Source organism: Pollachius pollachius (genome assembly GCF_949987615.1).
Source record: "Pollachius pollachius genome assembly, chromosome: 8".
Taxonomy (NCBI): domain Eukaryota; kingdom Metazoa; phylum Chordata; class Actinopteri; order Gadiformes; family Gadidae; genus Pollachius; species Pollachius pollachius.
Window position 1 is genome coordinate 4979155 of NC_136941.1, and position 25327 is coordinate 5004481.

Sequence of the window (25327 nt, forward strand, 5' to 3'; positions counted from 1 at the left end):
TTTAAACAAATGACAAATGGTAGTGCTGCTTAGAAGTTCAAAACCTTTATTGAGGCAAACATTTAACACTGCAGTCTTTCTAAAATACAACGAATGACTCAACCACAAATGTGTTTCTATCATTAAGCAGAACTGGTGTTCAATGAACCTCCTACACAAGGATTACACCGTACAAGATTTTTATTATTTTATGACAGAAAACCAAACCACTTGGGTCTTCTGCTGTACTGCTCAGAACTGTTCTTGAATCCACTTGAGACCAACCTGAACATACAGGTTGGTCTCAACATACACACTATACAGTCTGTTATCTTTGAAATTTATAATTTTGTTGTCCTGGCAGATGTGTCCTGTGGACAGACACGCTGTCCTTTCAAATTGCCCACATACAATTATAACAATGGTTTTACATTTTCAACAACTGATAAAGATTTGGGGATATACACGGCTATCAAACATTGGAGTAGAAAGAGGTAAATAAAAACATGCACAATTTGTAAAATCCAGTAAGAGCTCCTTTATTTTATGGTTTCTTTATGTCACAATATTTTATTTGTGTACACATTTGTGTAAAGGCATTCTCCATGGGCAGGGTACACTAGGTGTGCAGGGAAATGGTTTATTTACAGACCAGATGGATGGCACTAGGATTTAAAGGAAAACCAAATTCCCAATTTGAGGTATCGCCAACGATCAACCCTTACAAAACTCCTTCCCGCAGACCTCTGGCAGTCCCTTATGTCGTTTAAGGGTAGAGATGTGTTGCTGTTCAGGCTGCTGTCACCAGACACTAACATCAAATTAGACGTTGCCATGTCAATCAAAAATGTATGGACGGCAGCTGGTCCCCCAAAACGAGCAATCAAGGTTAACTCATGCAATGGCATGCGTTTAACCTATGGCGGGCAATTGAGTCCATATTTACAACTTATCCCATGTTTGCTTTTACTTTGTGCATTAAAGTCGACATTGTGAACTCCGTATCATTACTACTGATTCCTTTTCATCTTGAACAAGTAGTTATAGGGTTTGGTTTTCCTCTAAGAGTTTGCCGTCAGGGGAATGTTGAGGTGTAACTGAGGGCTGTATGAAGGGAGAGGGGACAGCCATGATCAGAGCGAGAAACAGGGGAGCAATAGAACTAGTAGTCTTAGGGCGGGAAACTCTGGAATAAGGAATTAACTGTGACCATTTTTTCCAATACGCGACACACATTTGAAAGGTCAACTCAAGGCAAATTCGTGAGCTTGTTGGACACTATAAATAATAACAACGATGAATAAATAAGCCACACATTCCCCAACATCTTTGTCGAGGTTTATGATAAAGCAACCGTGAAGTGGTTCCCCGCAGGGCTGAACAAGCCACACAAGAGGGACGGCTACGTTTAGAGATACAATTCTTTGATAAGTCACTTTCAATCCGTTTTTTTTTCTAAGGAGACTTGACTCTTACTATCCATGTTTGTCAAATATTTGTATATATAGCTGAGTGTTACATAAAACCAGAAGTGATTGCGCGTCAATAGAACAACCATCATTCGTATTGTGTATTATTATGAAATTATCCTTACACAATGACTACCTAAGAAATAACTTCTGTTACAGTTTTATACCTGAAATAGTTGGAGGGAACTCCCTCCACTTGGAGCAATTTGGATGCTTTAATTCATATTAATGAGCCACTGGCTGGTGATTGGCTGGTAGAGTTAGTTCCATTCCCTGACATTGGCTACTACAAAACCATATATTACTTGAGCCCCAATCAGACATTTCAGGGGGCGAGGCTAAGGCAAATTTAGAAAGATGGTTTCTGCCATTCATTCTGATCATGTTTCCTCCACCTTGAAAAAGTGGGACAGTGAAATCCATGCCAAAAACTAAACCTGGCAGAACTGGTTCTATAAGACCCACACTAACATAGGGGGCGGTTTGAGCTTGTTTCAGATAAGATAAGATGTACTTTATTAATCCAAGAGAGGGAATTAAGGAGAACTTGCTTTTATTAACCGTCTTTTTGGCCCTAACTGTTCCCAGTAGTGGATAAGCTACATCTATATGACTGAGAATCGTGTTCAATGCTAGTTTAACTTTGTTGTACATTATACCTCTGCGTCAATCATAACTTTGTTGTTTTCCAGTTCATTTATGAACGAGTAATCGGTTCTAGGTTCCCATACATGTTAATTTGTAAATACATAAAGATCACCAGATGCCACTGAATCTGTGTCTTTCAGCACTCAGAATCAACAACCAAGAACCCTTGATGAAAACACCGGCATAGAGAGCCTATGGCAGCTATTCGACGCAGAAGTATAATTTCACTGTTCCCGGTTGTGGAGGAGGCATCTGTACACCGATAGACATCTCTAATTTGACTCCCCATAATAGAAAAATGGGCTTTAAGCAGTGAACGCTAGATGAGGTTTCAGCCTTGGAGATGCCAGCGTGGCAAAGTTTTCCCTACGGAGTTGAGCGCTGTAACCCAACCTGGCTAAATGCTACCCTGGGCGTAGCGGACAGCTCAGGATTTCCCTCTAAACATGTAGGGAGAAACGAATCGTCGGCCTCTCAGTGTTTTTTTTTTCTGAGCTACATAATAATCGGAACGCCCAACGTAGCATCCGGCGCTTCGCTGAAAGCTCACAAGGTTCACGCTTTAGGAGCGAGGAGCGGACGCCCCCCCTCGCCCCGGACCCTTACTGTTCCCGGTAGTGCAGGAGGTACATCTTCAGGGGCTCCGGCAGCGGCAGACCCAGTATCTGCTCCCTGAGCCGGTTCACGGGGCTCTCCTGCAGGAGCGCCCCGGCCTCGCGCCGCTCCTCCTCCTCCTCCTGCTCCTCCTCCTCCACGCGGCTCAACCGCTCCGACGCCCTGCAGTCCGTCTCCACCCCCTCGTCCTCCTCCTCCCTCTCCTCCTCCTCCTCCCCCTCCTCCTCCTCCTCCCAGGCCTCCCTGGCGCTGTAGGCCTGGCCCCGGTCCAGGGGCTCAGGGAGGAGGCGGCTGACGAAGGTGTAGCGGTTGGCCAGCACGGCGCGGGCCAGCTGCTGCTGCTGCGGGGGAGGGATCCGCGGCCTCATCGCCGCCGGCCCCCCCGACAGGAGCCTCTTCTTGGGCAGGACCCGGGGCGGCGGGGCCTCCGTCAGGACGTGGCGGATGGAGATGCGGGCCAGGTCCTGGAGCGCCCGCACCTCGAACATGGAGGCTGTTGGGGGGGGGGGGGGGGGGGGAGACGGGTTCCAGATTATAACGAGATCCATTTTCATCCAGACCAAATGTAGCTTGTATGGATAATCTATGGCCAGGTAGGGTCATAACCGGCTCAGTGATGTTCTGAGCAGTAATGGCCTACGACTAAACCCATGCCAAAAACTAAACCTGGCAGAACTGGTTCTATAAGACCCACACTAACACAGGGGGCGGTTTGAGCTTGTTTCAGATAAGACAAGATGTACTTTATTAATCCAAGAGAGGGAATTAGGGAGAACTTAGTTTTATTAACCGTCTTTGTGGCCCTAACTGTTCCCAGTGGTGGATAAGCTACATCTATATGACTGAGAAACGTGTTCAATGCTAGTTAACCTTTGTTGTACATTATACATCCGCGTCAATCATAACTTTGTTGTTTTCCAGTTCATTTATGAACGAGTAATCGGTTCCGCTGTGGCCTACACCGCTTGAGTAATTGGTGTAGGCCGCTTGCGCAAGGGCGCCTACAGGTAGATAGGTCGACATAGGAAGATAGGATTCAAACACCCGAACCCCTAGGCAGAATCCTGCCCCTCAAAAGACATTTATCTGGCAGTTATTATCTCTGGCTTTGTGGAGGCTTGTTTTATACAGCCTATGGTGGCGGCAGGCGGTTTAGGAACAAGATCGAATGTATTTCATTCAGAAAGTAGATGAGCTAACAGCTAGCCGGTGTGTTTTAATTGTGTGTCATATGTAAAATGTGGTGGCTGGCGAGTTGGATGATGTGTCAATGGGCTTACCGCTAGTTTCTAGTGTGTGTGTGTTTGTGTTGCATGCTTGTTGAATGTCTGTGTGTGTGTGTGTGTTGAATGCGTGTTGAATGTGTATGTACGTGTGTGTCCTTGTGTGTGTTGAATGTGTGTGTGTTGAATGTATCTGTCTGTCTGTGTCTGTGTCTGTCTGTCTCTGTGTGTGTGTGTGTGTGTGTGTGTGTGTGTGTGTGTGTGTGTGTGTGTGTGTGTGTGTGTGTGTGTGTGTGTGTGTGTGTGTGTGTGTGGCAGCGTACGTAGGGGTACTGGCTCCGGGCTGCTGTTCTCTGGGTGTTTGGGCAGCACCAGAGGGGCGAAGGACACGGCGATGATCTTCTTGGTCTCCCAGCTGTTGTAACCCGTCCTACGGATCTTCGTCAACTAGGAGGACAGAGGATGTCTTTAACGTGCGTTTATAATATATATACATATACATATTATCATCCTGTACTCTGTAGTCGACAAGGGACGTCCATTCCATGCTGAGCTGATGACGATGGCTTTGCTGTGAGCTGAATTCCACCTAAATCTGTTATTTTCCCTTGACTTGAAATGTGTTGTTTTGAATAACAATCTTGTTTGCGTGACGAGAACTGTTGTTAATTTTAGAAGTAGACATCTAGAAGTTGTTGATCTACCATTGTAACTTATTGTAATTGAAAATAATATCATGCAACAGCACCCCCCCTAGGGAATCACGGGTTACTGCAAGAGCAGTGTCTGATTGGCTGAACACTAAGTGACAACATGACACTTATCCCTGGAACACAGACAATCCAAAACCTGCCTGGTGAGAAGACTTTCACCAGAAAACTTTAATTTAGTGTTGGCTGTTGGCTGTTGGCTCGCTGACGGTCCCGAATTTCCAAAGTCGGAATGATAGCACACTCTAAATCGGAAAGGGCCGGGCATTTTGCATTCGTTCGGTGGTGACACCTCTAAAACTTAAAAGTGACACATTATACCACCAGGTGTGAGTGTGATTAGCCATTACAAGCCGTTTTGAAAATCGGCCTCTTCTGACATCACAAGTGGGTGTGTCCACCTGGATGTGTGCTGGATAGATCAGTCTACCGGCCTACCCAGTGGACTGCAGCAAACATTGCTCATCTATCCGTCATACATCTATCCGTCATACATTTAGTTGGACACGCTCACTCGTGATGTCAGAAGAGGCAGATTTTCAAAGCGGCTTTTAACGGCTAATCACACTCACACCTGGTGGTACAAAATGGGACCATTAAGCTTCTTTTTCCTAAAACACCGGCATAATACGTTAATCAAAGACAATGAGCGTGGTTACACTAGCATCTCTGATGGCGTTGGCTCATGTTAGCAGTGGGCTGGGACCTTTAAGCCTGTTTTTTTTTTAAAACACTGGAATAATGCTTTTATGTGTGTGCGAGTGTGGTGGCCCTAGCGTGTCTGATAGGGGTCGCCGGGTGATATTAGGGGTGCTGGTGGTCCGGACCTTGTCCTCCAGCGGCAGCACCAGGATGCCGCCCACGCGCAGCAGGCTCCTCATGTAGTCCTCGTGGTCGCGCTGCACGCCGGCGCCGCAGTACACCCGGTCGTACTGCTGCGTCTCCGGGGCGATCTCCAGGCAGTTCCCCGCCACGAAGCAGGGCTCGCACAGCTCGAAGCTGCACGCACGGACACACACACGCACACACGGACACACAAACACACGCACGGACACACAAACACACGCACGGACACACACACACGCACGGACACACACACACACACGCACGGAAACACACACACACGCACACACACACACATGGACACACACACACGCACAAACACACGGACACACACACACACACGGATGTACGCACGCATGCACCCATGCATGGACACACACGCACACATGGACACACACACACACACACACGGACACACACACACACGGACACACACACACACACGGATGTATGCACGCATGCACCCATGCATGGACACACACGCACACATGGACACACACACGCACGCACGGACACACACACACGCATGGACACACACACACACGGATGTACGCACGCATGCACCCATGCATGGACAAACACGCACACATGGACACACACACACACGCATGGACACACACACACAAGGATGTACGCACGCATGGACAAACACGCACGCATGTACGCACGCATGCACCCATGCATGGACACACACGCACGCATGTACACACACGCACGCACGGACACACGCATGCATGGACATACGCATGCACACACACACACAGACACACACACAGTTAGGAAGGCCCATGCAAAAGCACAAATACAGACGCACACACAAACACACACATGCAGGGAAGGAGGTGCATATACACAAATGGATAGAAATACAAACACAGTGACCGATTGTGGAGAGTATGGTAATATTGAGGAAAAATGTACCTTGGCTGAAACCTTACAAATATTTATACAATAATAAAATACAATAATGAAAGAAATTGCAATGATACACATCTTAAGGTTTCTCTTTCCCTTTGAAAAGTATTCAAGAGATTGTGTGGAATTATAATAACTGAATGACATTATCATTACAATGTCATATTATAATTATAATTATTCACAATTATTCCACTCATCAGAGTGGAGGTTGCTTGGTCACTCGGGGTGGATGGAAAGCCTTTCAAACCGTTACGGAGTGCAGCCGGCTACAGGGTCTGAAGTCGTACCTGTCGAAGCTCTTGCTGTTCTTGATGAAGAAGTCCAGCTTCTCGTACGCGTACTCGATCACGTCAGGGTGCAGCTCCACCCCGTGGTTTACCCCGAACGGCCCTGAAGGAAGCGTTTCAGAACAGGACTCGCTTTTATTTGAGTCTCCAGAAGACAGCAGCCTCATGGTGACTCATAGGACCTGTGGGCTGTGACGTTTGCCGTCTTTCTTTGGCTTTTCCCTTATCCACATACTGCTTGATTCACCCTTATGATTTCCCCCAGAATAGAATTGCCGGAATGCACAGACAATACAGCGCTGAGTTAGTTGTACTTTTTTGAATGACTCAGTCAGTCAGTCAGTCAGTCAGTCAGTCTCTCTCTTTTGAATGAGTCAGTCAGTCAGTCACTCTCTCTCTCTTTTGAATGAGTCAGTCAGTCAGTCAGTCAGTCAGTCAGTCAGTCAGTCACTCTCTCTCTCTTTTGAATGAGTCAGTCAGTCAGTCAGTCAGTCAGTCTCTCTCTATTGAATGAGTCAGTCAGTCAGTCAGTCAGTCAGTCAGTCAGTCAGTGAGTCCTCTCTCTCTCTCTCTCTCTCTCTCTACCTCTCTCTCTCTCTCTCTCTCTCTCTCTCTCTCTCTCTCTCTCTCTCTCTCTCTCTCTCTCTCCTATAGTCTCTCACCCAGGATCAGGCCCACCATGGTGCTCAGATACCCCGTGCCGCTGCCCAGGTTGAGGAAGGAGAGGCCGGGCCTGAGCTCCAGCGCCTCCATCACCTCCGAGTAGATGCAGGGCGCCGACAGGTGGATGTTGCCGTGCCTCCAGGCCAGGTCCTTGTAGGCGCTGTCCCGGAACTCGCCCAGGTAGTAGTCGGCGCGGTCCACGGCGCGGAAGGCCTGCTCCACCGCCTCCGAGCGGATGTACTGCGCCTCCTTCAGGTTGTCAATGAGCTCATCATTGTCCTCCCCCGCACTCACCACCCCACCCATCCTCCTCCCTCTGCGAGCGAGCTGCGGGAGGGGGTGTATATTTAGTGAGAACTCAAGTACATTTTTAGATGTCCAGCCCTTTCCCTTGTGCCTCTTAACTTCCTGCACTCAAACTCATCTAATGCTTTATGAACTTGAGAGATGCGTCAGGATTTTCAGTTACAAAATAAAAGGCCCAAAGACCCTCTCCCCACCACCACCACCCATCCCTTCGCTTCGCCCCCATACAGGAGTGTGGCCCCCCCGTCGTTAAAAACCGAAGGACGCCTCTGTCCACAAGTGGAAGTAAACACCGAATCTATTACAGTCGCAGTAGAGTTCACACAATGACAACAGTCGGGCGGGCGTGTATCACAACGCATTTCCGTATTTAGAACATAGCCCAACAAAAGGTGTTGAAGTCTGAACAAGCTGATATCCCTGACGCTGCTTAGGCCAACTGTGTCAATCCACTGGATATGCCACCGATGTTGGGCCAAATAGCTGCGCCACTAAATAATAAAGCATGTCGAAACGTATTTTGGGAATGCCTCGTCTTTAGTTACACAGGCTTTGGCTGCGAATTATGAAAAGTAGGAACATTTTGAGACTGTTGAAAGATGCCAACGCAGATTTTTTGGTTAAAACACTTCCAAAACCGTAGCCGTTATGTACAGACATCAAGGATTGACTCCGCATAAACACGGGATTAATACAGATCCATCCTATAATTGTGTCTTCCACTGGATCAGGCGACAATAACGGTGGACCCTGTGCGGCAGCGACCAACAATGCGCTTTGACGCATCGACAAAGAAACAGTCCTCGGTGTCATTGTTTCGCTCTTACCCAAACGTGGCGCAGTTTAGCAGCTCGCCCGAAAACAAGTTTAAATGTTGGCCACGAGAGTTGATATCAAGACGTTTCATAGATTTCCCGTATGGATGTATCCGGGTAAATATTGCGTTTCTTCAGTTCCCCCAGTTCTAGATGTAAACACGACCATCGGAGGGAACGTGACGTCGGCCATCCAATCAGAGGAAAGTGCGCCTCAGCCAGGCTGTCCAAAATTCAACTTCAAAGCTGTTTTTGGTGTTCAGTCTGTTTGGTGTGACTGACATATTGACATGATTTAATATATGAAATGACTATATGATATGTGATATGTCATATGTGATATAGGAGTAGTACACTTTCACTGTCATTATTCCTTTATTTTCAGAGCAAATGAAAGACAAATCCACACACAGTCATCATTAACACATAGACAATACAAAATAAATATACACCATCAATTTGTTCTTCATCATCACCAAATAAATATTAAATATATAACACAGATAGTTCCCAATTCATTACGGGTGTCGAAATAGTTTAAGGAATTAAAAACAAAAATCATATAAACGAAAACTCTTTAGAAAATTATCAAAAATCGTCCATTACAAAATATTTGCACTTAAAAAGATCCCAGTATTTCAAATAAATAATAAGCTATATAAAATAATTAATAGTTGATATCTTAAAATATTTCCTCTTTATTCAACAAAACAGAGGAAACTACCTCCTTCTCTTAGCGGTCATTTAAAAACATCTTAAGCATCGTTTTTTTTTCGAAAATAAAAAGGCAATAAATAGATAATGAATAATAAATAGGCTTAAATTAAAACAAAAAGCATACATGAATAAATAACGTATATTCATAAAAACAAGACTTTTTTCCCCAACGGACTCAAATAGATAAACAGCAATAGTAGAATCCTTCTACACACTAGTGGTTCAAGTGCAAACATCACTACCATCATCAACATTACTAAAGTGAATGAGATATGTTCACTAGCTAACAGAATACGACTTTTTGTTCTGTACTTATTCTTCGTACCCATCGCTTTCCGTACGCTGCAGCTCACATGAACACTTTTATGAAGATCGCGTGTGCCAGCATGCACAATTACACCCAAACTCACCCTTTTACACTTTTACATACTTGCACTCGTCTCGTCACAAATCAACATGCAAACAGGAAACAAATGACAACGAACACCACAACAACTTTTTCGCTTCCCAAATGATAATAAATTAAGTCTTTCAAAAGAGCAACCGAAAAAGAGATGAATGTATGTGGCATGCCTACCCAACCGCAGTGCCTGTCTCCTCTTTTTTTCTTACACTCTTTCCCTCATTTCATCGTAGCTTAGCATATTAGCATCTTAGCTTAGCATTTTTGATTTTCTCGCCCTTTTTTTTTTTTCTTCTAGCCTGTTAAACCTCGATGCCCTTCACCGCCTGGTTGATGGACTCCAGCAGCGCCCGGTTCTCTGGGTTCTGGTAGCAGTCCTTGTTGGTAAACATGTGCGTCAGAGTGTCCACGTAACTGTCGAAGTTCTGCTCGGACAGCGGCTCCTGCTGGAAGATGAAGGAAGCGCATGTTGAAAGAACGATTTGCAACCTCAACTGTTAGCGAATGGGTGTTTGGGGGTTGAGTGTGATAGCTGATGAATATTTGGTTAAAGTTCCATGCCGATTTTGTCAACATAATGGCGCAATTCAAGAAAAAAGACATGCCCCTTGCGTTCTGGTTGTATGTGTTCAGGCCATACATGCACACTTTGTGTGTGGATGCTGCTTGTGCATCTCCCAGCAGTGTTTGGTGAATCCCCAGTGCTAATACCCTTATTTACCAGGATTAATAAATGCAGTACATATTTTCTAGAGCCCAAAGCATATCACCTGCGAATTCCGAGATAACTCATATTTGAAGCTTGTCACAAAAAATAAATAGAATAAAATACTTTTTACTTAGGCAAAGCACACAGAACTCCCCTGTAGTGGGGCCTTATTCTCTTGCCCACTTTGCGTAGGACTCAAGTCTTATTTTCGAAGCAAAGAATCTCAAACCTAATTGGCCAAAGTGAACCACCATGTCGGTGGTTCACTGAGGCCTGAACCGCACTGGTTCAGGCCTCAGACTCCATGGTGTGTGCGTTGGACTCACCATGCTGGGCAGGCGGATGTTGGCCAGGCTTCGGATCAGCACCTGGCTGAGACCTGACAGCTCCATGAACAGGGTCTCGTTCCTCTCCTCGATATGCTCGTTCTCCTCCTCCATGCTCTGCAGGTTCTTCTCCATGGACGAGATCTGGAGGGGAGCCACGAAAACACAATCAGGACAAAAACCAAAGGAGCTCATAAGAGAGAGGGAGCCGCAGCAATATCCTCTAGCTAAAAGTAAGGCTCTGGCTTATTATATTTTTATTGGTATTGTGTCCACACCAAATAAATATAGCATTTGGCATGTTTTTTTTTTTTGCTGTTATATATGATATTGACATTTGGGTAACACAGTTATTTAAAAAACACGAGGACATACTATTCATGTATAACGCTATCGTCTTATGCATTTTCACAACCGTATTGTAGTTTTGCGATGTTGTTAAACCTTTTTATTCAATTCACTCAGGCTGATATGAAGTTAATGGAATGGAGTAGTCCGTGTCCTGTACTGACCTGGTCGTGCATGTTCATCATGTCCGCCTCCATCTCCGAGTTGGAATCACTCAGGTCGTTGATCTCCTTGTTGAGCTGCTTGATGTCCTCGTCGTTGTCCAGAACTACAAGAACCATGGTGCCGTTAGAACAAGTGCGGTGGTTCAGGACCGCATGCAATCAGAAAACTTGAAGCTCAGGACTATAAGAACCAGGATGCAATTGCTAAACATGCGTTTTTTCCGGACTAAGAGAACCATGGTGCAATAAGAACACTTTAACTAAATCTATCAACTCGTCAGCCAGTAGGTCTATCTTTCATAGACTGTTTTAATGGTTTTCATGCTTATCTGAGAGTTGTCGATCCAAAGCATCATCATCCTAAAAGCTATTTTTAGTTTGGTCTGCTTTGGTCGGAAGTGTGTCTGTGTGCCTGTGTGCAGATTGATGTCAAAAGGGCCCTCCTGTGTTTTTGTAATACACCACACGGCCACAGTGTGGCACTGTAACATGCATCAGGGCGGTGTAATGGCCACCCTGGTCTCTCTTTACCATCGCTGGCTCTGAATTTAGCCGTGATGTACTCGTCTCCGGGGAACTTGGTCCTCTTCTTGTTCGCTGACGCTCTGGGGCAACCTGAGAGACTGGTGGAGCAGAAGGAACCGGAAGGAGACGACAGGAGAAAATAAGTTAGCAATAGAGCCGTAGAGAAAATGGTGGTCAGACATTAAATACAGACGGAGAGGTTCATAGCTATGCGGCGACCATGTAGTACAGGCTGAGTCTAAGATGTTCCCAACACGAGGATCAAAACACGGGCAAAATGTTATATTTTGTTAAACATACAAACAGCCTAAATAGTTCACAACTTAACACATAACCGCTCGTTTGTGCTTTCCCATCTGTTACTATATTTATAAATAGCGACCTGAATTTGGCTGTTTTGGCTGACCTGAATTTGACTTCTTGTATTTCAAAACACAAGAAGCAGGAGAAGATGAACAACAACAGCATCAACAAGAAAGGAAAGTAGGTCGTCAGCGGTGGCGGGGGGGGAAGCTGAGGGCGAGGGAGGGGGGTCTCACCTGCGGTGGGTGAGGAAGCTGCCGTTGGCGTGTCCGGAGCCGTCGCAGCCCGGCGTGGGGCAGGTGGGGCCCTCGGTCTTGAAGGCCTTCCAGGAGAAGGGGGCGCCGTTCAGGAGCCCCTCCTTCTGGCGCCGCGCTGCCAGCGGGCAGCCGTAGGCGCTGCGGTGCGTGGCGTACTTCCCGCTGATGTGGCCCAGGCTATCGCAGCCCGGCACGGGGCACCTGGGGGGGACATTGCTACATCGTCATCGTGACGTCCTCATCGCGGGGGGGCGCCCTCGCCAGGCCCCCCCCCCCCCCCCCTCGTGATGTGTCGGGGGGATGTCACCGTGACGTAACCCGTGACGTCATCTTGACGTCCCTGTGATGTCACCGTGACGTCACCTTGACGCAGCGCATGACACCACAGTGATGTTCGCCGAGACATCGCGGTGACATCATCCCCGTGACCACGTTGTGACGTCACCGTGACACAACCCGTCACATCACAGTGACGTCACCCGAGACCTCATGATGACATCGCCGTTACAACGTTGTGATGTTGTGGTGACGTTGATTGTCCTCAACACTAAAAGCAAGAGCCGCAGAGCCCGGGCTGAGTGGCAGTGGCCGTTCCACAGGGGTGTCTTGTAACGGTGAACACATGCTGAACGGTGGTTGGAGATATGGTGATGAAGAGTATTTTTTATTTATGACGAAGAGGAGGATCATGAACCAACCTCAGCAGCTCAGAGTCGTCCTTGTCATCCTTGGTGGGCGTGGTCTTCAGGCCTCCTTTTTTGGCACGCGGGCATCCGGACAGACTGAGGAGCAGAAACACAAAGCACAGGGACCGTGAGAACATGTCTAGGGACCGTCTCAAAAGACTTCAAATTATGTATTTTAATCCTCCCGTGTTTTCCTTTATTTAGACCCTGGTGAATGTCTTACCTTCTGTGGGAGGCGTAGTTCCCTGTGATGTGTCCTGATCCATCGCACCCTGGCGTCGGACACCTTGGAAAGAACGAGGCATAGGTTAGGGGCCGTTTAAATATCTGCTTTCATTCACTTGATAGTGATGGCAGCCGCCTTCATTGTATTTCACAGGTCGCTAATAACTAAGCAATCTACTGGCCCAGTTACGTTGGTTAGCGATTTCTGACTGTCAAACAAATGAAATTCTTTGTGATGCGTTTTTTATTTCATATTGGATCAGCCGATTGGATTATTGAGTGAGTAAAGTGAAACTGAAACTGAAACAGAAACTGTAAAGGAAATGGTGAGACAGTAGTGGTCGCCGTGGCTACAGAGAAGTGCATCAGCTGTTCCATCGGTGGCAGGAGAAGAACGGAAAAGGAAAAGGGACCAAGAAGATAGAGCAAACATACTTCAGTTCAGCAGTGTGGGCCGCCATGAGGGTCCGAAGAGATTTATCGGCGAGTGGACAGCCAGACAGACTGGAAGATAAGTTCAGAGTGGAAGAGTTAAGAAATCAAAGGGGAGTAAGAGAGGAGTAATATAAAGAAAACGAGATTCAGATTGAGGGTCCCACTTGTGAAACGTGAAAAAGAGAATAAAGCCCAGGCATCTTAAACAGTAACCGGAAATCATAACACAGGGACAGCATCAAAATCCATATCAAAATCAAAAGCTTTTCTATTTGGGCTTGAACTGGTTCCGCCAAACGCGATTGTAGTAACAGCAGTTGCAGTGACCCCTGTTTCACCAGAGGGGGGCGCACTATCCCTGTGATTTGATTTCAGAGGTTTGGTAACTCTTCAACAACCAAAGATAGATGAACACATTGTGAGCGAGACAGAGAGAAAGAGAGGGAGAGAGAGAGGGAGAGAAGCTGAGTAGATTTATTTCAGATTCATATTCAGCTGTAGAGGTGAGTAGGCATGCAATAGTTCAGGAGGAGTGGGTAGAGGGTAGGCAATCCACTCTGGGAGACCTACCAGAAGAAGGAGGCATTTGGGCAATGAACCCAGAACCTTTCGGCTGGGAGTCAAGCACCCCAAACCACCAGACTATCCTTCCCCACCATCACCCCCTCCCCTCCTTCCCTCCCCCAATCATCTCAATAAGAAGGTTTGATGACAAAAGTGAAAAAGGCGAGTTCTTCTTTTTGGCCTTCTCTTTTGGGCTTGAGGGGTGTCTTACCTACGGTGTGAGGCGTAGTTCCCTGTAATGTGTCCACTACCGTCACAGCCTGGTGTGGGGCATCTAGATGTCAATGTCAAATGAGAAGTGTTCAAATCAGTCAAATCGTCTACTTCGTCAGCGAGCCTTATAGTCGTTGTTGTTGTTTTTTTCAGTTACATTTTAGCACTTCTTCCTCCTTCATCAGATATCTTCATTCATGCCAGAAAAGGGGCGTTGGCGTGGCCAAACTAAATGTACTACCTTGAGACGTTGCCAACAATGAGACATTTCGTCGGGGGTTTAGGTTAAAGAGCAACCAAACACTTAAAAATCAAACCACAGGAACAGCACCACCTCTGGTGAAGTACAGGTAATGCAGTTGTTTTTTTCGGGTAGGTTTCAAATGAATGTCGCTTTGCCATGCAGACTGTATCGACGGTGCTGTCAATGTACGGTTTGATTTCAGTGTTTGGTTTCTCTTTATGGTAAATCCCAGATAATTATATGTATGAAGTTATGTGTTCCACTCTGGATAGGGTTTGTATATTCCCTTGGTTAATTATTAATTTATATTTATATATATATATTCAAATGATTTATAATTAGTTATTTTTTGCGCTGCTACCATTGCAACAAACTTGAACTTGAAAAGTTTAAGCTTGCCTATGGAAAACACAGAAATGTATCAATGGTTAGGTTAGGAGAGCTGAGATTGGGTGCAGTGTGGAGAAACGGCCAGCGGGCGGCGACTTACATGAGGACCTCCTTCTTGCTGTCCTTCGGGGACGCCTTGACCTTGTAGGTTCCGGTGGTGACCTCCCCGGGGTACTTCCTCTCCCTCAGACTGTCCCGGTCCTCTTCCTCCCCGTCCGAAGACGTGTAAGAGGGCGGCGCGTACTCCATCTTAGAAAAGGTGCAAAAGATTGAAAAAGAGTTGATATTATTGTTCACTGCTGCTGTGTGTTTGTGCGTCACGTGTGTGTGTGTGCATATGTGTGTGCGTGTATGTGTGTGTGCATGTGTGTGTGTGTGTGTGTGTGTGTACTGTATTCGACAATAGGTATCACTGTATGTCTCTTTGGATGAAAGCGCCTGCTAAATAACTGATAATACTAATAACTGAAAATATCAGGCGTCGATTTTAAGTATATTAATATTCAAGCCCTCCTATGTTGCTCATGGAAAGCACACATGAGCTCTGCAGAACTCACACATAATAAGTTAAAAATACCAAAGGGGGGCTTTTACTTTCTAAACCTCCCGGAAGTCCCGCCTCCCAACGGCGGCCTACCTCGTCTGGCTCATCCTCCTTGGCGCCACTGGGCTTGGTGAAGTCCAGAGGCTCCTCCCACTCCACCTGGGCGTTGCCCTGGGCGGCAGAGTCCCTGAGGTGCTGGGAGGAGTGGGAGGAGGTGGAGGGGGAGGAGGAAGGGTGGGGCGACTGCCCGCCCTCCTTCTTGGCCTTCTTCATGCTCAGGTCCAGGGTGCCGTTCTCGTCCACCTCGATGTCCGTCTCCTGGGGGGTTAGGGTGGGACGCTCAGTCAACACACTGATTTGTTTGACGTCATTTTGAATGATGTGTAATATCAACGATCTGTCCAGAGGTTAGCGGGTTAGCTACCTTGCTATCATTGCTACGTGCTACCTGGACATAATATGGATAATATCACATTATGAAATGTAATGAAATCATATTTGAGCAGGGAAATCTATCCCAGAATATCCACTATCACACAGCAGTGAAGCAGCTGGTTAGCGGGTTAGCTACCTCGCTATCATTGCTACCGTGCTCCTTGAGATAATATGGATAAAATCACGTTTGTGCGGGTAAATCCATCCCAGAATATCCACTATCACACAGCTAATCAGTGATCTGGTTACCGGGTTAGCTACCATGCTCCATGGACATTCTGTAGGTAGAACAGTCCACGAAAACCCATGCCGAGACCTCCACTTCAACACAGCTGATCCGTTAGCGTGTTAGCTGGCTAGCTACCTTGCCGTCGTTGCTGTCGTTCTCCGTGGGCGTCTTGTTGCTGAGGTTCTCGGGCCGCTCCCAGCAGCGCGTGGACAGGTTGAGGATGGCGGTGGCGGCCATGTGCGCGGCCTCGGCGTCGTGGCTGTAGTCGTAGCCACTGGAGGACGAGGAGGCCGAGGAGGCGCTCTTAGCGTAGCCGCCGGACAGGCTGTGGCTGGGGGAGGAGGCCTTCGGGAACGGCTTGGCTGAGGGGGGAATGGAGCGAAAGTCAGACTTACGGATGGCGGAATGGAGCCAAAAGTCAGACATACAGAGGGGGGAATGGAGCCGAAAGTCAGACATACAGTGGGGGAATGGAGCCGAAAGTCAGACATACAGTGGGGGAATGGAGCCGAAAGTCAGACATACAGTGGGGGAATGGAGCCGAAAGTCAGACATACAGTGGGGGAATGGAGCCGAAAGTCAGACATACAGAGGGGGAATGGAGCCGATGTCAGACATACAGTGAGTGCACGCTTTTAACTGGGCAGTGAAGCCAACTTTAAAACCATGTGGCAAAATAACGCAGTTAATTTGGGTATGAATGTAAATGTTCCTTTAATATTGTTTGCCTTCTGAAACCATGACTGTTTCCATCAAAAAGTAACATCATAATTTACATTTACATTTACATTTAGCAGACGCTTTTATCCAAAACGACTTAAAATAAATACATTTGTCAACTTTTGTGAAACACCGTTCTCAACCGAGACATGACGGGTGACCCCCTGAGACATTGACCTCCATGCCAGTAGAGTACAGCGAGTTAGAGTCTCTTCATTCACGCTTACATTTAAAGGCTTTGGGTGACGACTCTCCAGAGCCGGGCATCTTGGGGACCAGCATGGGCTTCCCGAACACCTGCACGTCGAAGCTGGCGTAGTCGAAGGACACCTTGGAGTACTTCTCCAGCTCCTTGGCCAGGTTGGCGCGGGGCGTGGCCGGCACCATGTTGGGTCGGTAGCTACCGTACTGGGGGATCTCCAGCTGCTTCACGAAGCACATGGGCCTGGAAGGAGCAACAGGGGGAAGGGGTGAGTGACGCCCGGCTGAAAGGTACTGGGTTCGATACCCGAATGGAAGACCTACAATGTTGCACTGGTGTGATGCCGTGCTCTAACAATGGAGCTGAAAGAGACGCCCTACTGTATGTGGTACCTTTCTATTGGCTATCTATCTTTTCTAGTAAATTTTGGTCAACTTATCACTTATCACTTCACAGACCCACATTATACAACCCTAAACCCCATTTACATTGCGGTTGTTTTCTTTTACTTATCTATTTTATTTAATTATTTGATTTTATGACATTGTTTCTACGTGAAGCACTTTGAGATTGCCTCGTGTATGAAAAGTGCAATATAAATAAAGTTGCCTTGCCTTGCCTTACCTACAAAGCTTACCTTATCTAACCTTACACCCAAGCCTAGAATCAGCCCTGACCGACCAGCTGTATCCACCCCAGCGTTCCGCCGGTGTAATCTTTCAGATGTAAGGAGAACATGATCCGCTCGCTGCAGCGCTCCTCACCTGAGCACACGGTCCGAGTTGGCGGTGGTGGAGGCTTCGCTGGGCGACGCCTGGCTCAGGACCGGCTTCTCGTGGGTCTTGTTCAGTTTGGAGGCCGCCGCGATCGGACAACCCGACAGACTGAGAGAGAGGGTGGGGGGGGGGGGGGGGGGGGGAGAGAGAGGAGGTGAGAGAGAGAGAGACAAACGTTTACAATGTGTTTGTGAATTCATTAACTTGTGTGTTTCAACATTAGGCACAACACCTTGTCAAGTATAGCTAGCTTTAATGTATGTATTGCATTTGTGTATGTGTGTGTGTGCATGATTTTGTTTGCGTGTGTGTGTATGGGTGTGCATGTGTGTGTCCCTGAGTGTGTGTGTGTGTGTGTGTGCGCGTGCTGCACCCTGCTGTGCGACTCACCTGCGGTGTGTGTTGCGGTTGCTGTTCACGTGACCCTGACCCGTGCAGCCCGGCGTCGGACACTTGAGCACGTTCTCATGCATGGCCAGGACTACAGGAGGGGGGGAGGATAGCAACACAGCAGATAAGACAGAACATCTATTTTCATGAAACCACATATTTTATTATTATTATTATTATTTAATTGATCTTGTCTTGCTGCTCATATGTTTTCGTTGTATGGCTGTTGAGGAATTACGTAACAGACTGCCAAATGATTGGAGGCCAAAAGTGAAATACTAATAATCAGTTAATGTGATGCAATGCGCCACTGGGATAGAAGGGAGGATACTAGTGAGGATACTAGTGAGGATAGTTAGGATAGAAGTGAGGATACTAGTAGGGATACTAGTGAGGATAGTTAGGATAGAAGTGAGGATACTAGTGAGGATACTAGTGAGGATACTAGTGAGGATAGTTAGGATAGAAGTGAGGATACTAGTGAGGATACTAGTAGGGATACTAGTGAGGATAGTTAGGATAGAAGTGAGGATACTAGTGAGGATACTAGTGAGGATAGTGAGGATGGAAGTGAGGATACTAGTGAGGATACTAGTGAGGATAGTGAGGATGGAAGTGAGGATACTAGTAGGGATACTAGTGCGGATAGTGAGGATAGAAGTGAGGATACTAGTGAGGATAGTGAGGAAAGAAGTGAGGATACTAGTGAGGATACTAGTGCGGATTTTTGAGGATAGAAGTGAGGATACTAGTGAGGATACTAGTGAGAATACTAGTGAAGATAGTAGTGAGGATAGAAGCGAGGATAGGGAGGATAGTAGGGAGGATAGTAGTGAGGATAGTAGTGAAGATAGGGAGGATAGTAGTGAGGATAGTAGTGAGGATAGTAGTGAAGATAGTAGTGAAGATAGGGAGGATAGTAGTGAGGATAGTAGTGAGGATAGTAGTGAAGATAGGGAGGATAGTAGGGAGGATAGTAGTGAGGATAGTAGTGAGGATAGTAGTCACTCACTCTCGGGGGGGATGCGGTCCTTGTGGGGGCAGCCAGAGAGGCTCCGGTGGTGGGGGTACAGGCCGGTGACGTGGCCGGTCCCGTCGCACCCTGGGGTGGGGCACTTGACCTCTTTCTTGTCTGCATGGTTAGGAGAGAGGAGAGAGGAGACACATTCATGGTTAGGAGAGAGGAGAGAGGAGACACATTCATGGTTAGGAGAGAGGAGAGAGGAGACACATTCATGGTTAGGAGAGAGGAGACATAATCATGGTTAGGAGAGAGGAGACACAATCATGGTTAGGAGAGAGGAGAGAGGAGACACATTCATGGTTAGAAGAGGAGAGAGGAGACACATTCATGGTTAGGAGAGAGGAGAGAGGAGACACATTCATGGTTAGGAGAGAGGAGAGAGGAGACACATTCATGGTTAGGAGAGGAGAGAGGAGACACATTCATGGTTAGGAGAGGAGAGAGGAGACACATTCATGGTTAGGAGAGAGGAGAGGAGACACATTCATGGTTAGGAGAGAGGAGAGGAGAGGAGACACATTCATGGTTAGGAGAGGAGAGAGGAGACACATTCATGGTTAGGAGAGAGGAGAGAGGAGACACATTCATGGTTAAACGTAACAGCTTCCAAGCACTAAAGTTAGTATCATTAGAGTATTATAGTAGTAGAGGTGGTAGTATTGTAGTAGTATTACACTATAATAGCAATTGTTTTGATGTAGTATTGAAGTATTATAGTAGTAGTGGTAGTAGTATTGCAGTCGTATTGTAGTATTATAGCAGTAGTATTATAGTAGTAGCATTAGAGTAGGATAATAGTAATAAAGCAGTAATAATGTAGCGTTCTAGTAGCAGTATTATAGTATTATAGTAGTAGCATTGTAGTAGTTTTGTAGTAGTAGTAGTATAGTATTAGAGCAGAAATATTGTAGTAGGATTAAAGTATTATAGTACTAGTATTATAGTTGTATTGAAGTAGTGTCGTATTCATATTGCAGTAGCATTATTTTTTAAAAGCAGAAGTATAGTAGTAGAACTGTAGTATTAGGTCAGTAGTATTGTAGTGATATTACAGCATTAGAGCAGTAGTATTGTAGTGATATTACAGCATTAGATCAGTAGTATTGTAGTGATATTACAGCATTAGATCAGTTGTATTGTAGTGATATTACAGCACTACATCAGTACTATTGTAGTGATATTACAGCATTAGATCAGTACTATTGTAGTGATATTACAGCATTAGATCAGTACTATTGTAGTGATATTACAGCATTAGATCAGTACTATTGTAGTGATATTACAGCATTAGAGCAGTAGTATAGTAGTAGTACCCTTGCTGGTGGCCCCTGCGCGGCGAGCGGCCCCCAGCTGGTCGGAGGCGTTGCTGGAGGTCCTCTGGGAGGGGCTGTGGTACGGCTGGTAGTCCGGGGAGCTGCTGCCCTCCTGTGGCGCCCGCACCTCCCCGGCCTTCATGGCGATGGCCTGCTCCAGGAGTCCCAGGTTCCCCCGCGTCATGTCCCAGTTCTCCGAGTCGTCCGTCACCCCCGAGCCGTCCGACACGTGGTCTTCCTCTTCCTCCTCCTCTTCCTCCTCCTCCTCCTCCTCCTCTTCCTCCTCCGCTCCCGCCTCCGCCTCGATCTCGTCCTCCTCATCGTCGGCGTCGGAGCGGACCTCTATGAGTACGGTGGTGGCGGAGGCTTTGTGTGAGCGTCGCTCCTCCTCCTCTTCCTCCTCCTCCTCTTCCTCCTCCTCCTCTTCCTCCTCCTCTTCCTGTTCTACCACGTTGCGGGCGTCCTTGTGCTGCATCAGTTCCTCCTCTCTCTCCTCTTCCTCCTCCTCCTCCTCCTCGTCTTGCTCCTCCTCTTCCTCCTCCTCCTCGTCTGCGACCTGCTCCTCTTCCTCCTGTGTCGAGGGGCTGAGCACCCTTTCCTCCCTGAGTACCTCCTCCTCCTCCTCTTCCTCCTCCTCTTCCTCCTCCTCCTCCTCCTCCTCCTCTGCAGCGGTGATTCCCTGAGTTGGTGGACTCAACGGTCGAGGAGCTTCGGCCTCTTCATTTGTCTCCTTCTCCTCTGCCACCTCCACCTCTTTCTCCCCCTCCTCTTCCTCCTCCTCCTCCTCCTCCTCCTCCTTCCTCTCCTGCTCCTCCTCCTTCTCCTCTGGTTCAGGGGCCGGAGGCTGTTTGTAGTTACCACTGGAGTACTGGTGGTCCGAGTTCTCCTGGCTCACAAAGTGCCTCTCCATCTCCTCCTTGCCTTCGCTCGCCGCCTCCTTCGTCTCCTCCTCCTCCTCCTCCTCCTCCTCCTCCTCCTCTTTCGAATGCTCCCCCGTGCTCATCTGAACCAGCGGCCCGACGTGAGGGGGGTTGTCTTCCGTTTCCGGTTTCTCCTCCTCCTCCTCCTCCGCCTGCTCCTGCCACTCCTCCTCCTGCTCCTCCAGCTCAGCGGGCTGCTCCTCCTGGGGCTCTGGGACGGCCTGGAGCTCTGGGACGGAATCCTCCGGTGCCTGGGCCACCTCCCCCTGGGCGGTGTCTTTAGCGGGGACCTCCTCCTGGGCACCGGCGGTGGGGGCTGACTCCGTGAGGAGGTCCTCGCTCTGGTGCTCCTCGCCAGGGGAGGAGGTGCATTCGGACGTCGACGGCGTTTTGCTGTCCTCTGGGAGGGGGGCGAGGAAACAGTTAGAGGAGAACGGCCACAGAGTATGGAAGACGAGTACGGCCACTAAATCGTCAATAAAGTCAATAAAAACACCCCTAAGAATGACGTCAGGAAAGTAACAGTTCAAACCTATGTCTTTGCGATACTTTTTTAACATTTATCGAGCTAATCTTGTTTGGATCGCGCTTAATCGAAGATAGAGTCTGAGAGGGCTCTGCAGGCCCGCATTACATGAAACCCCTCGAACCGTTGACCCCGCCAGAGGAAGGCAGCAGACACCCACCGAACCTGAACAAGGTGCTCAGAAGAGGGATCGCTCCATCCAGGTGCTGCCCATATTTGGAGAGACACAAGCTGAAAGACTTTGTCAACATTGGAGGTGACCTCGCTCACCTTTCATCGACTCTTCGATCGACCGTTTCATTTTGTTCAACTTCTTGTCCTTCTGCCCCTCTTCCTCCTCCTCCAACACCTCCTCCTTCTCCTCGGGCTCGCTGCCGGCGTCGCTCTCCGCGTTGAAGCCCTCGTCCATGACCAGCTTCAGCGGCTGGCTTCTCTTCTTGGGGCTGGCCTGGTTCTCTTCTGCCTCCGCCTCCTCCATCTTCCTCTTCTTCACGATTGGACATCCCAGTACGCTGGGGAAAAGGGGGCGGGGATAAGTGTGACTCACTCGGGGGCTGGAATCTTTTCGTTTGGTGACTAAATTGTTGAATAATCACAGAAGAGCATTTTAGAAAGGTTGGATAATAATCCAACATATGGATTATTGGCGCCATAATATGGTTGAGGAATATCACAGAAATGTAAGGAGAATAATATGATGAAATGTGTCCTACCTTCTGTGCCGTGAGTACCTGCCACTGACGTGACCCTTGCCGTTGCATCCTGGCGTTGGACAGCTGTTACTGAGGACAGACAGGCCCAGAGGAGCACTCAGTCAGTCTCTAAGCTCACTAGTCATCGAACACACAGCTCCATATCTACTAAAAGAAGCTAAATTAATAATCGCTCACCTTAATTCCTGACGTATTTCCTGCCCGACGATTTCTAGTGGTACTGATGGAAAAAAGGGAGGTTATAGACATGTTTAGGAATGAATACTTAAAGTATACATATATATGAATTGACGTTTGTAGTACAGTCCATGCGTGTGTGTGTTTGTGTGTTTGTGTGTGTGTGTGTGTGTGTGTGTGTGTGTGTGTGTGTGTGTGTGTGTGTGTGTGTGTGTGTGTGTGTGTGTGTGTGTGTGTGTGTGTGTGTGTGTGTGTGTGTGTGTGTGTACTAACCTCTGACCCCTTTGGACCGGGTCCTTGTTCGTGTTTCTGTGACGTCTTGGCTCATCTGAGGATGAAAGGAGATTATTAAGCGATTTTCTACGTGTTTCAAATCTATTTTTACATATTTAATCACTACAGAAAAAATCGGCCGGCAAGAGGGGCTCACAGTCAGAGAGGCACTCAGACGGAGAGGCACACAGACACACAGACGGTTGTAATACCTTTATTCTTAGGCTCCGTTTCTCCCACTTGCTGATTGTCTCTCCCCTGCTCCACCGCTGGCTCAGCAGTTGACCCCTGAACTCATTCTCTGAAGACCAGGAAACAAAATGGTCGATTAACACTCACATAGACACACACTGCCAACTGAAACCTAAAAACAGTTAGCCTGAGTGAAACACGATGAGAAGCGTGTTACACTCAGCAGTGTTCATGTCCCTCATCTATCTACCCTGTTCTTGGCTCTTCTCTCTCTGTTGGGTCTTCAACCGCAAAGTAAACCCAAATGTTCAGTGTTTTGGCCCGTAGGAACCATAGGGGCCATCTGCAAGCCTGCGAGCCTACCGCTGCATGTCATTACTTATCTTGAAACCAAACTGAAACCAAATCTTTTTAAGTATCACATTTTGTGGATGTCACACTTGAAATATTAGCCTAAATGATAGCATAAATACTTTAAAAGTGTATGTTATTACGACCCTAATATCCACACAAAACAGCATAACATAGATACTTGGGAATAAGGCATCAACTATATTAATACATATTAGAACATATCAGTGGAATAGGGTTTTGTATTATTATTCTGAATACTTTTACTACGTATGTTAGTTTGTGCTACACATATTAGGATTTCAAATGAGTAAATACAAATACACTTTTTCATAACTTAACTTTTCTGTGCAGTTTATTTAGCCTAATATAATGGGGTTGATGTGAGCAGGCCCCCGTTAATATTTGTCCATTGTAACCGGCCCTCTGGTTGGCTACTCTGAACTGCATTTACGGAGAAAAAAAACCGGAGACTGAGAGGATGAGGGGTGGGTGGTCTTTAAACGTATGGCCTCGACCATCGCTCCCGGTATGTAATCAAAGATTACTATTCTCTACACACGTTCGCACAAAACGCATTTCAATCGGCCTCGACAGCGTTTCCAGAATGTTACATAATCGGCAGGCCTGTGTGTAGAACTTGGAGATCCACATCAATCAAAGCACCGTTACACATTGTTGTAAAGACGGCGTATCTACACACACCATCCCGTTACAAAACAATAAAGATATAAAAGTGAGGCGATATACCCTATCTCTGTTGATTTTGTCCATGGGGCAAATTGGAGGAAAGTCGTGATCTGTTCCCATTTCCAAAAGCCATCCTAAATGCATGATAGGCTCCGGCCTAGGTTACTATAAATAAACAGGACGAGAGGCCTTTCATTTTTCACCCAGCCATAAAACAGTGATTCGACCAATCAGTAGATTGAGGACGAGCTCGTAGTAGAGTTGGGATTATTTCTACACAACAACGACCGAGAAAGTCGAACAATCTTTATCCCATCGCCTTACAGTCACTTCAAAATATAAAACATTCGACCCAAGTTTGTTTTGGGGGTTTTCAATCTGACAGTTAATATCATAACCGTAACCCCCGAGCGATCATTGTACATTGAAAAAACAACAACCCCAAAAAAGACTACAACTGCGTCGTTCGACAGAAACACAACCATGGCACACAGTTTAAAGAGGCCTTGCATTAAGACCATTATGGTATAGGGTGATCTCTAATGTTCTATTCCGAGCAAGTTTTTTTTCAAGTAACACAGGCCTGATCTGATCGTCCTACCTCAACTTGGGCTCAACGTTGTAAAGGCTCCACGGTGTTCCCTTCAACCTCCGGTCCGCACCATCCTTATCACAATAACCCACACTGTGCGTAAAGACCGATCGCTTCACACACGGCGCACGGATCCCAAAAGTTGACACCTATGAGCTATTATATTCCCCATGTAACGGATTTCCTATTAATCGGCACCGGCTTGCATTTGCCTTTGTCAGAGGGAAATATTCTCACAGACGATTGTACACCCCTCCCCCAACACTGTGACATCA

The 25327-nt window shown here is 47.1% G+C and overlaps 2 protein-coding genes across 2 annotated transcripts in view; both read right to left on the reverse strand.

Moving 5' to 3' along the window:
* Positions 1–55: 55 nt before the first annotated feature.
* Positions 56–8626, reverse strand: pcmtd2a (protein-L-isoaspartate (D-aspartate) O-methyltransferase domain containing 2a). Its single transcript, XM_079740735.1, has 6 exons — positions 8489–8626; positions 7355–7682; positions 6693–6795; positions 5472–5643; positions 4258–4381; positions 56–3204 (listed from the first exon to the last, which is right to left on the reverse strand). The coding sequence occupies exons 2-6, from the start codon at positions 7659–7661 to the stop codon at positions 2699–2701; spliced, it is 1212 nt and encodes a 403-aa protein (XP_079596861.1). The 5' UTR covers positions 7662–7682; positions 8489–8626; the 3' UTR covers positions 56–2698.
* Positions 8627–9898: 1272 nt separating this feature from the next.
* The window catches only part of myt1a (myelin transcription factor 1a), a gene marked incomplete at both ends in the record, with an annotated part of 17041 nt that continues 1612 nt past the window's right edge, over positions 9899–25327 (reverse strand). The window contains 24 exons of the mRNA XM_079742309.1: positions 9899–10042; positions 10632–10775; positions 11144–11247; positions 11675–11766; positions 12208–12429; positions 12927–13010; positions 13138–13200; positions 13575–13643; positions 14350–14412; positions 15086–15234; positions 15623–15847; positions 16329–16555; positions 17141–17358; positions 17880–17999; positions 18282–18372; positions 19294–19413; positions 20619–21245; positions 21477–21621; positions 21790–21938; positions 22335–22576; positions 22778–22846; positions 22955–22997; positions 23228–23282; positions 23440–23528. Coding sequence (XP_079598435.1) covers positions 9899–10042; positions 10632–10775; positions 11144–11247; positions 11675–11766; positions 12208–12429; positions 12927–13010; positions 13138–13200; positions 13575–13643; positions 14350–14412; positions 15086–15234; positions 15623–15847; positions 16329–16555; positions 17141–17358; positions 17880–17999; positions 18282–18372; positions 19294–19413; positions 20619–21245; positions 21477–21621; positions 21790–21938; positions 22335–22576; positions 22778–22846; positions 22955–22997; positions 23228–23282; positions 23440–23528 — 3554 coding nt within the window. The remainder of the gene's footprint in view (positions 10043–10631; positions 10776–11143; positions 11248–11674; positions 11767–12207; positions 12430–12926; positions 13011–13137; positions 13201–13574; positions 13644–14349; positions 14413–15085; positions 15235–15622; positions 15848–16328; positions 16556–17140; positions 17359–17879; positions 18000–18281; positions 18373–19293; positions 19414–20618; positions 21246–21476; positions 21622–21789; positions 21939–22334; positions 22577–22777; positions 22847–22954; positions 22998–23227; positions 23283–23439; positions 23529–25327) is intronic.

What these genes read in the sequence shown, in the direction of transcription:
- pcmtd2a (XM_079740735.1), bottom strand. Translation starts at nt 7,661, where the DNA reads ATGGGTGGGGTGGTGAGTGCGGGGGAGGACAATGATGAGCTCATTGAC. An exon ending in CATGGTGGGCCTGATCCTGG is followed by an intron (nt 6,796 to 7,354) that starts GTGAGAGACTAT and finishes CGCTTCCTTCAG; the next exon opens with GGCCGTTCGGGGTAAACCAC. An exon ending in TGCTGCCGCTGGAGGACAAG is followed by an intron (nt 4,382 to 5,471) that starts GTCCGGACCACC and finishes CTGTCCTCCTAG; the next exon opens with TTGACGAAGATCCGTAGGAC.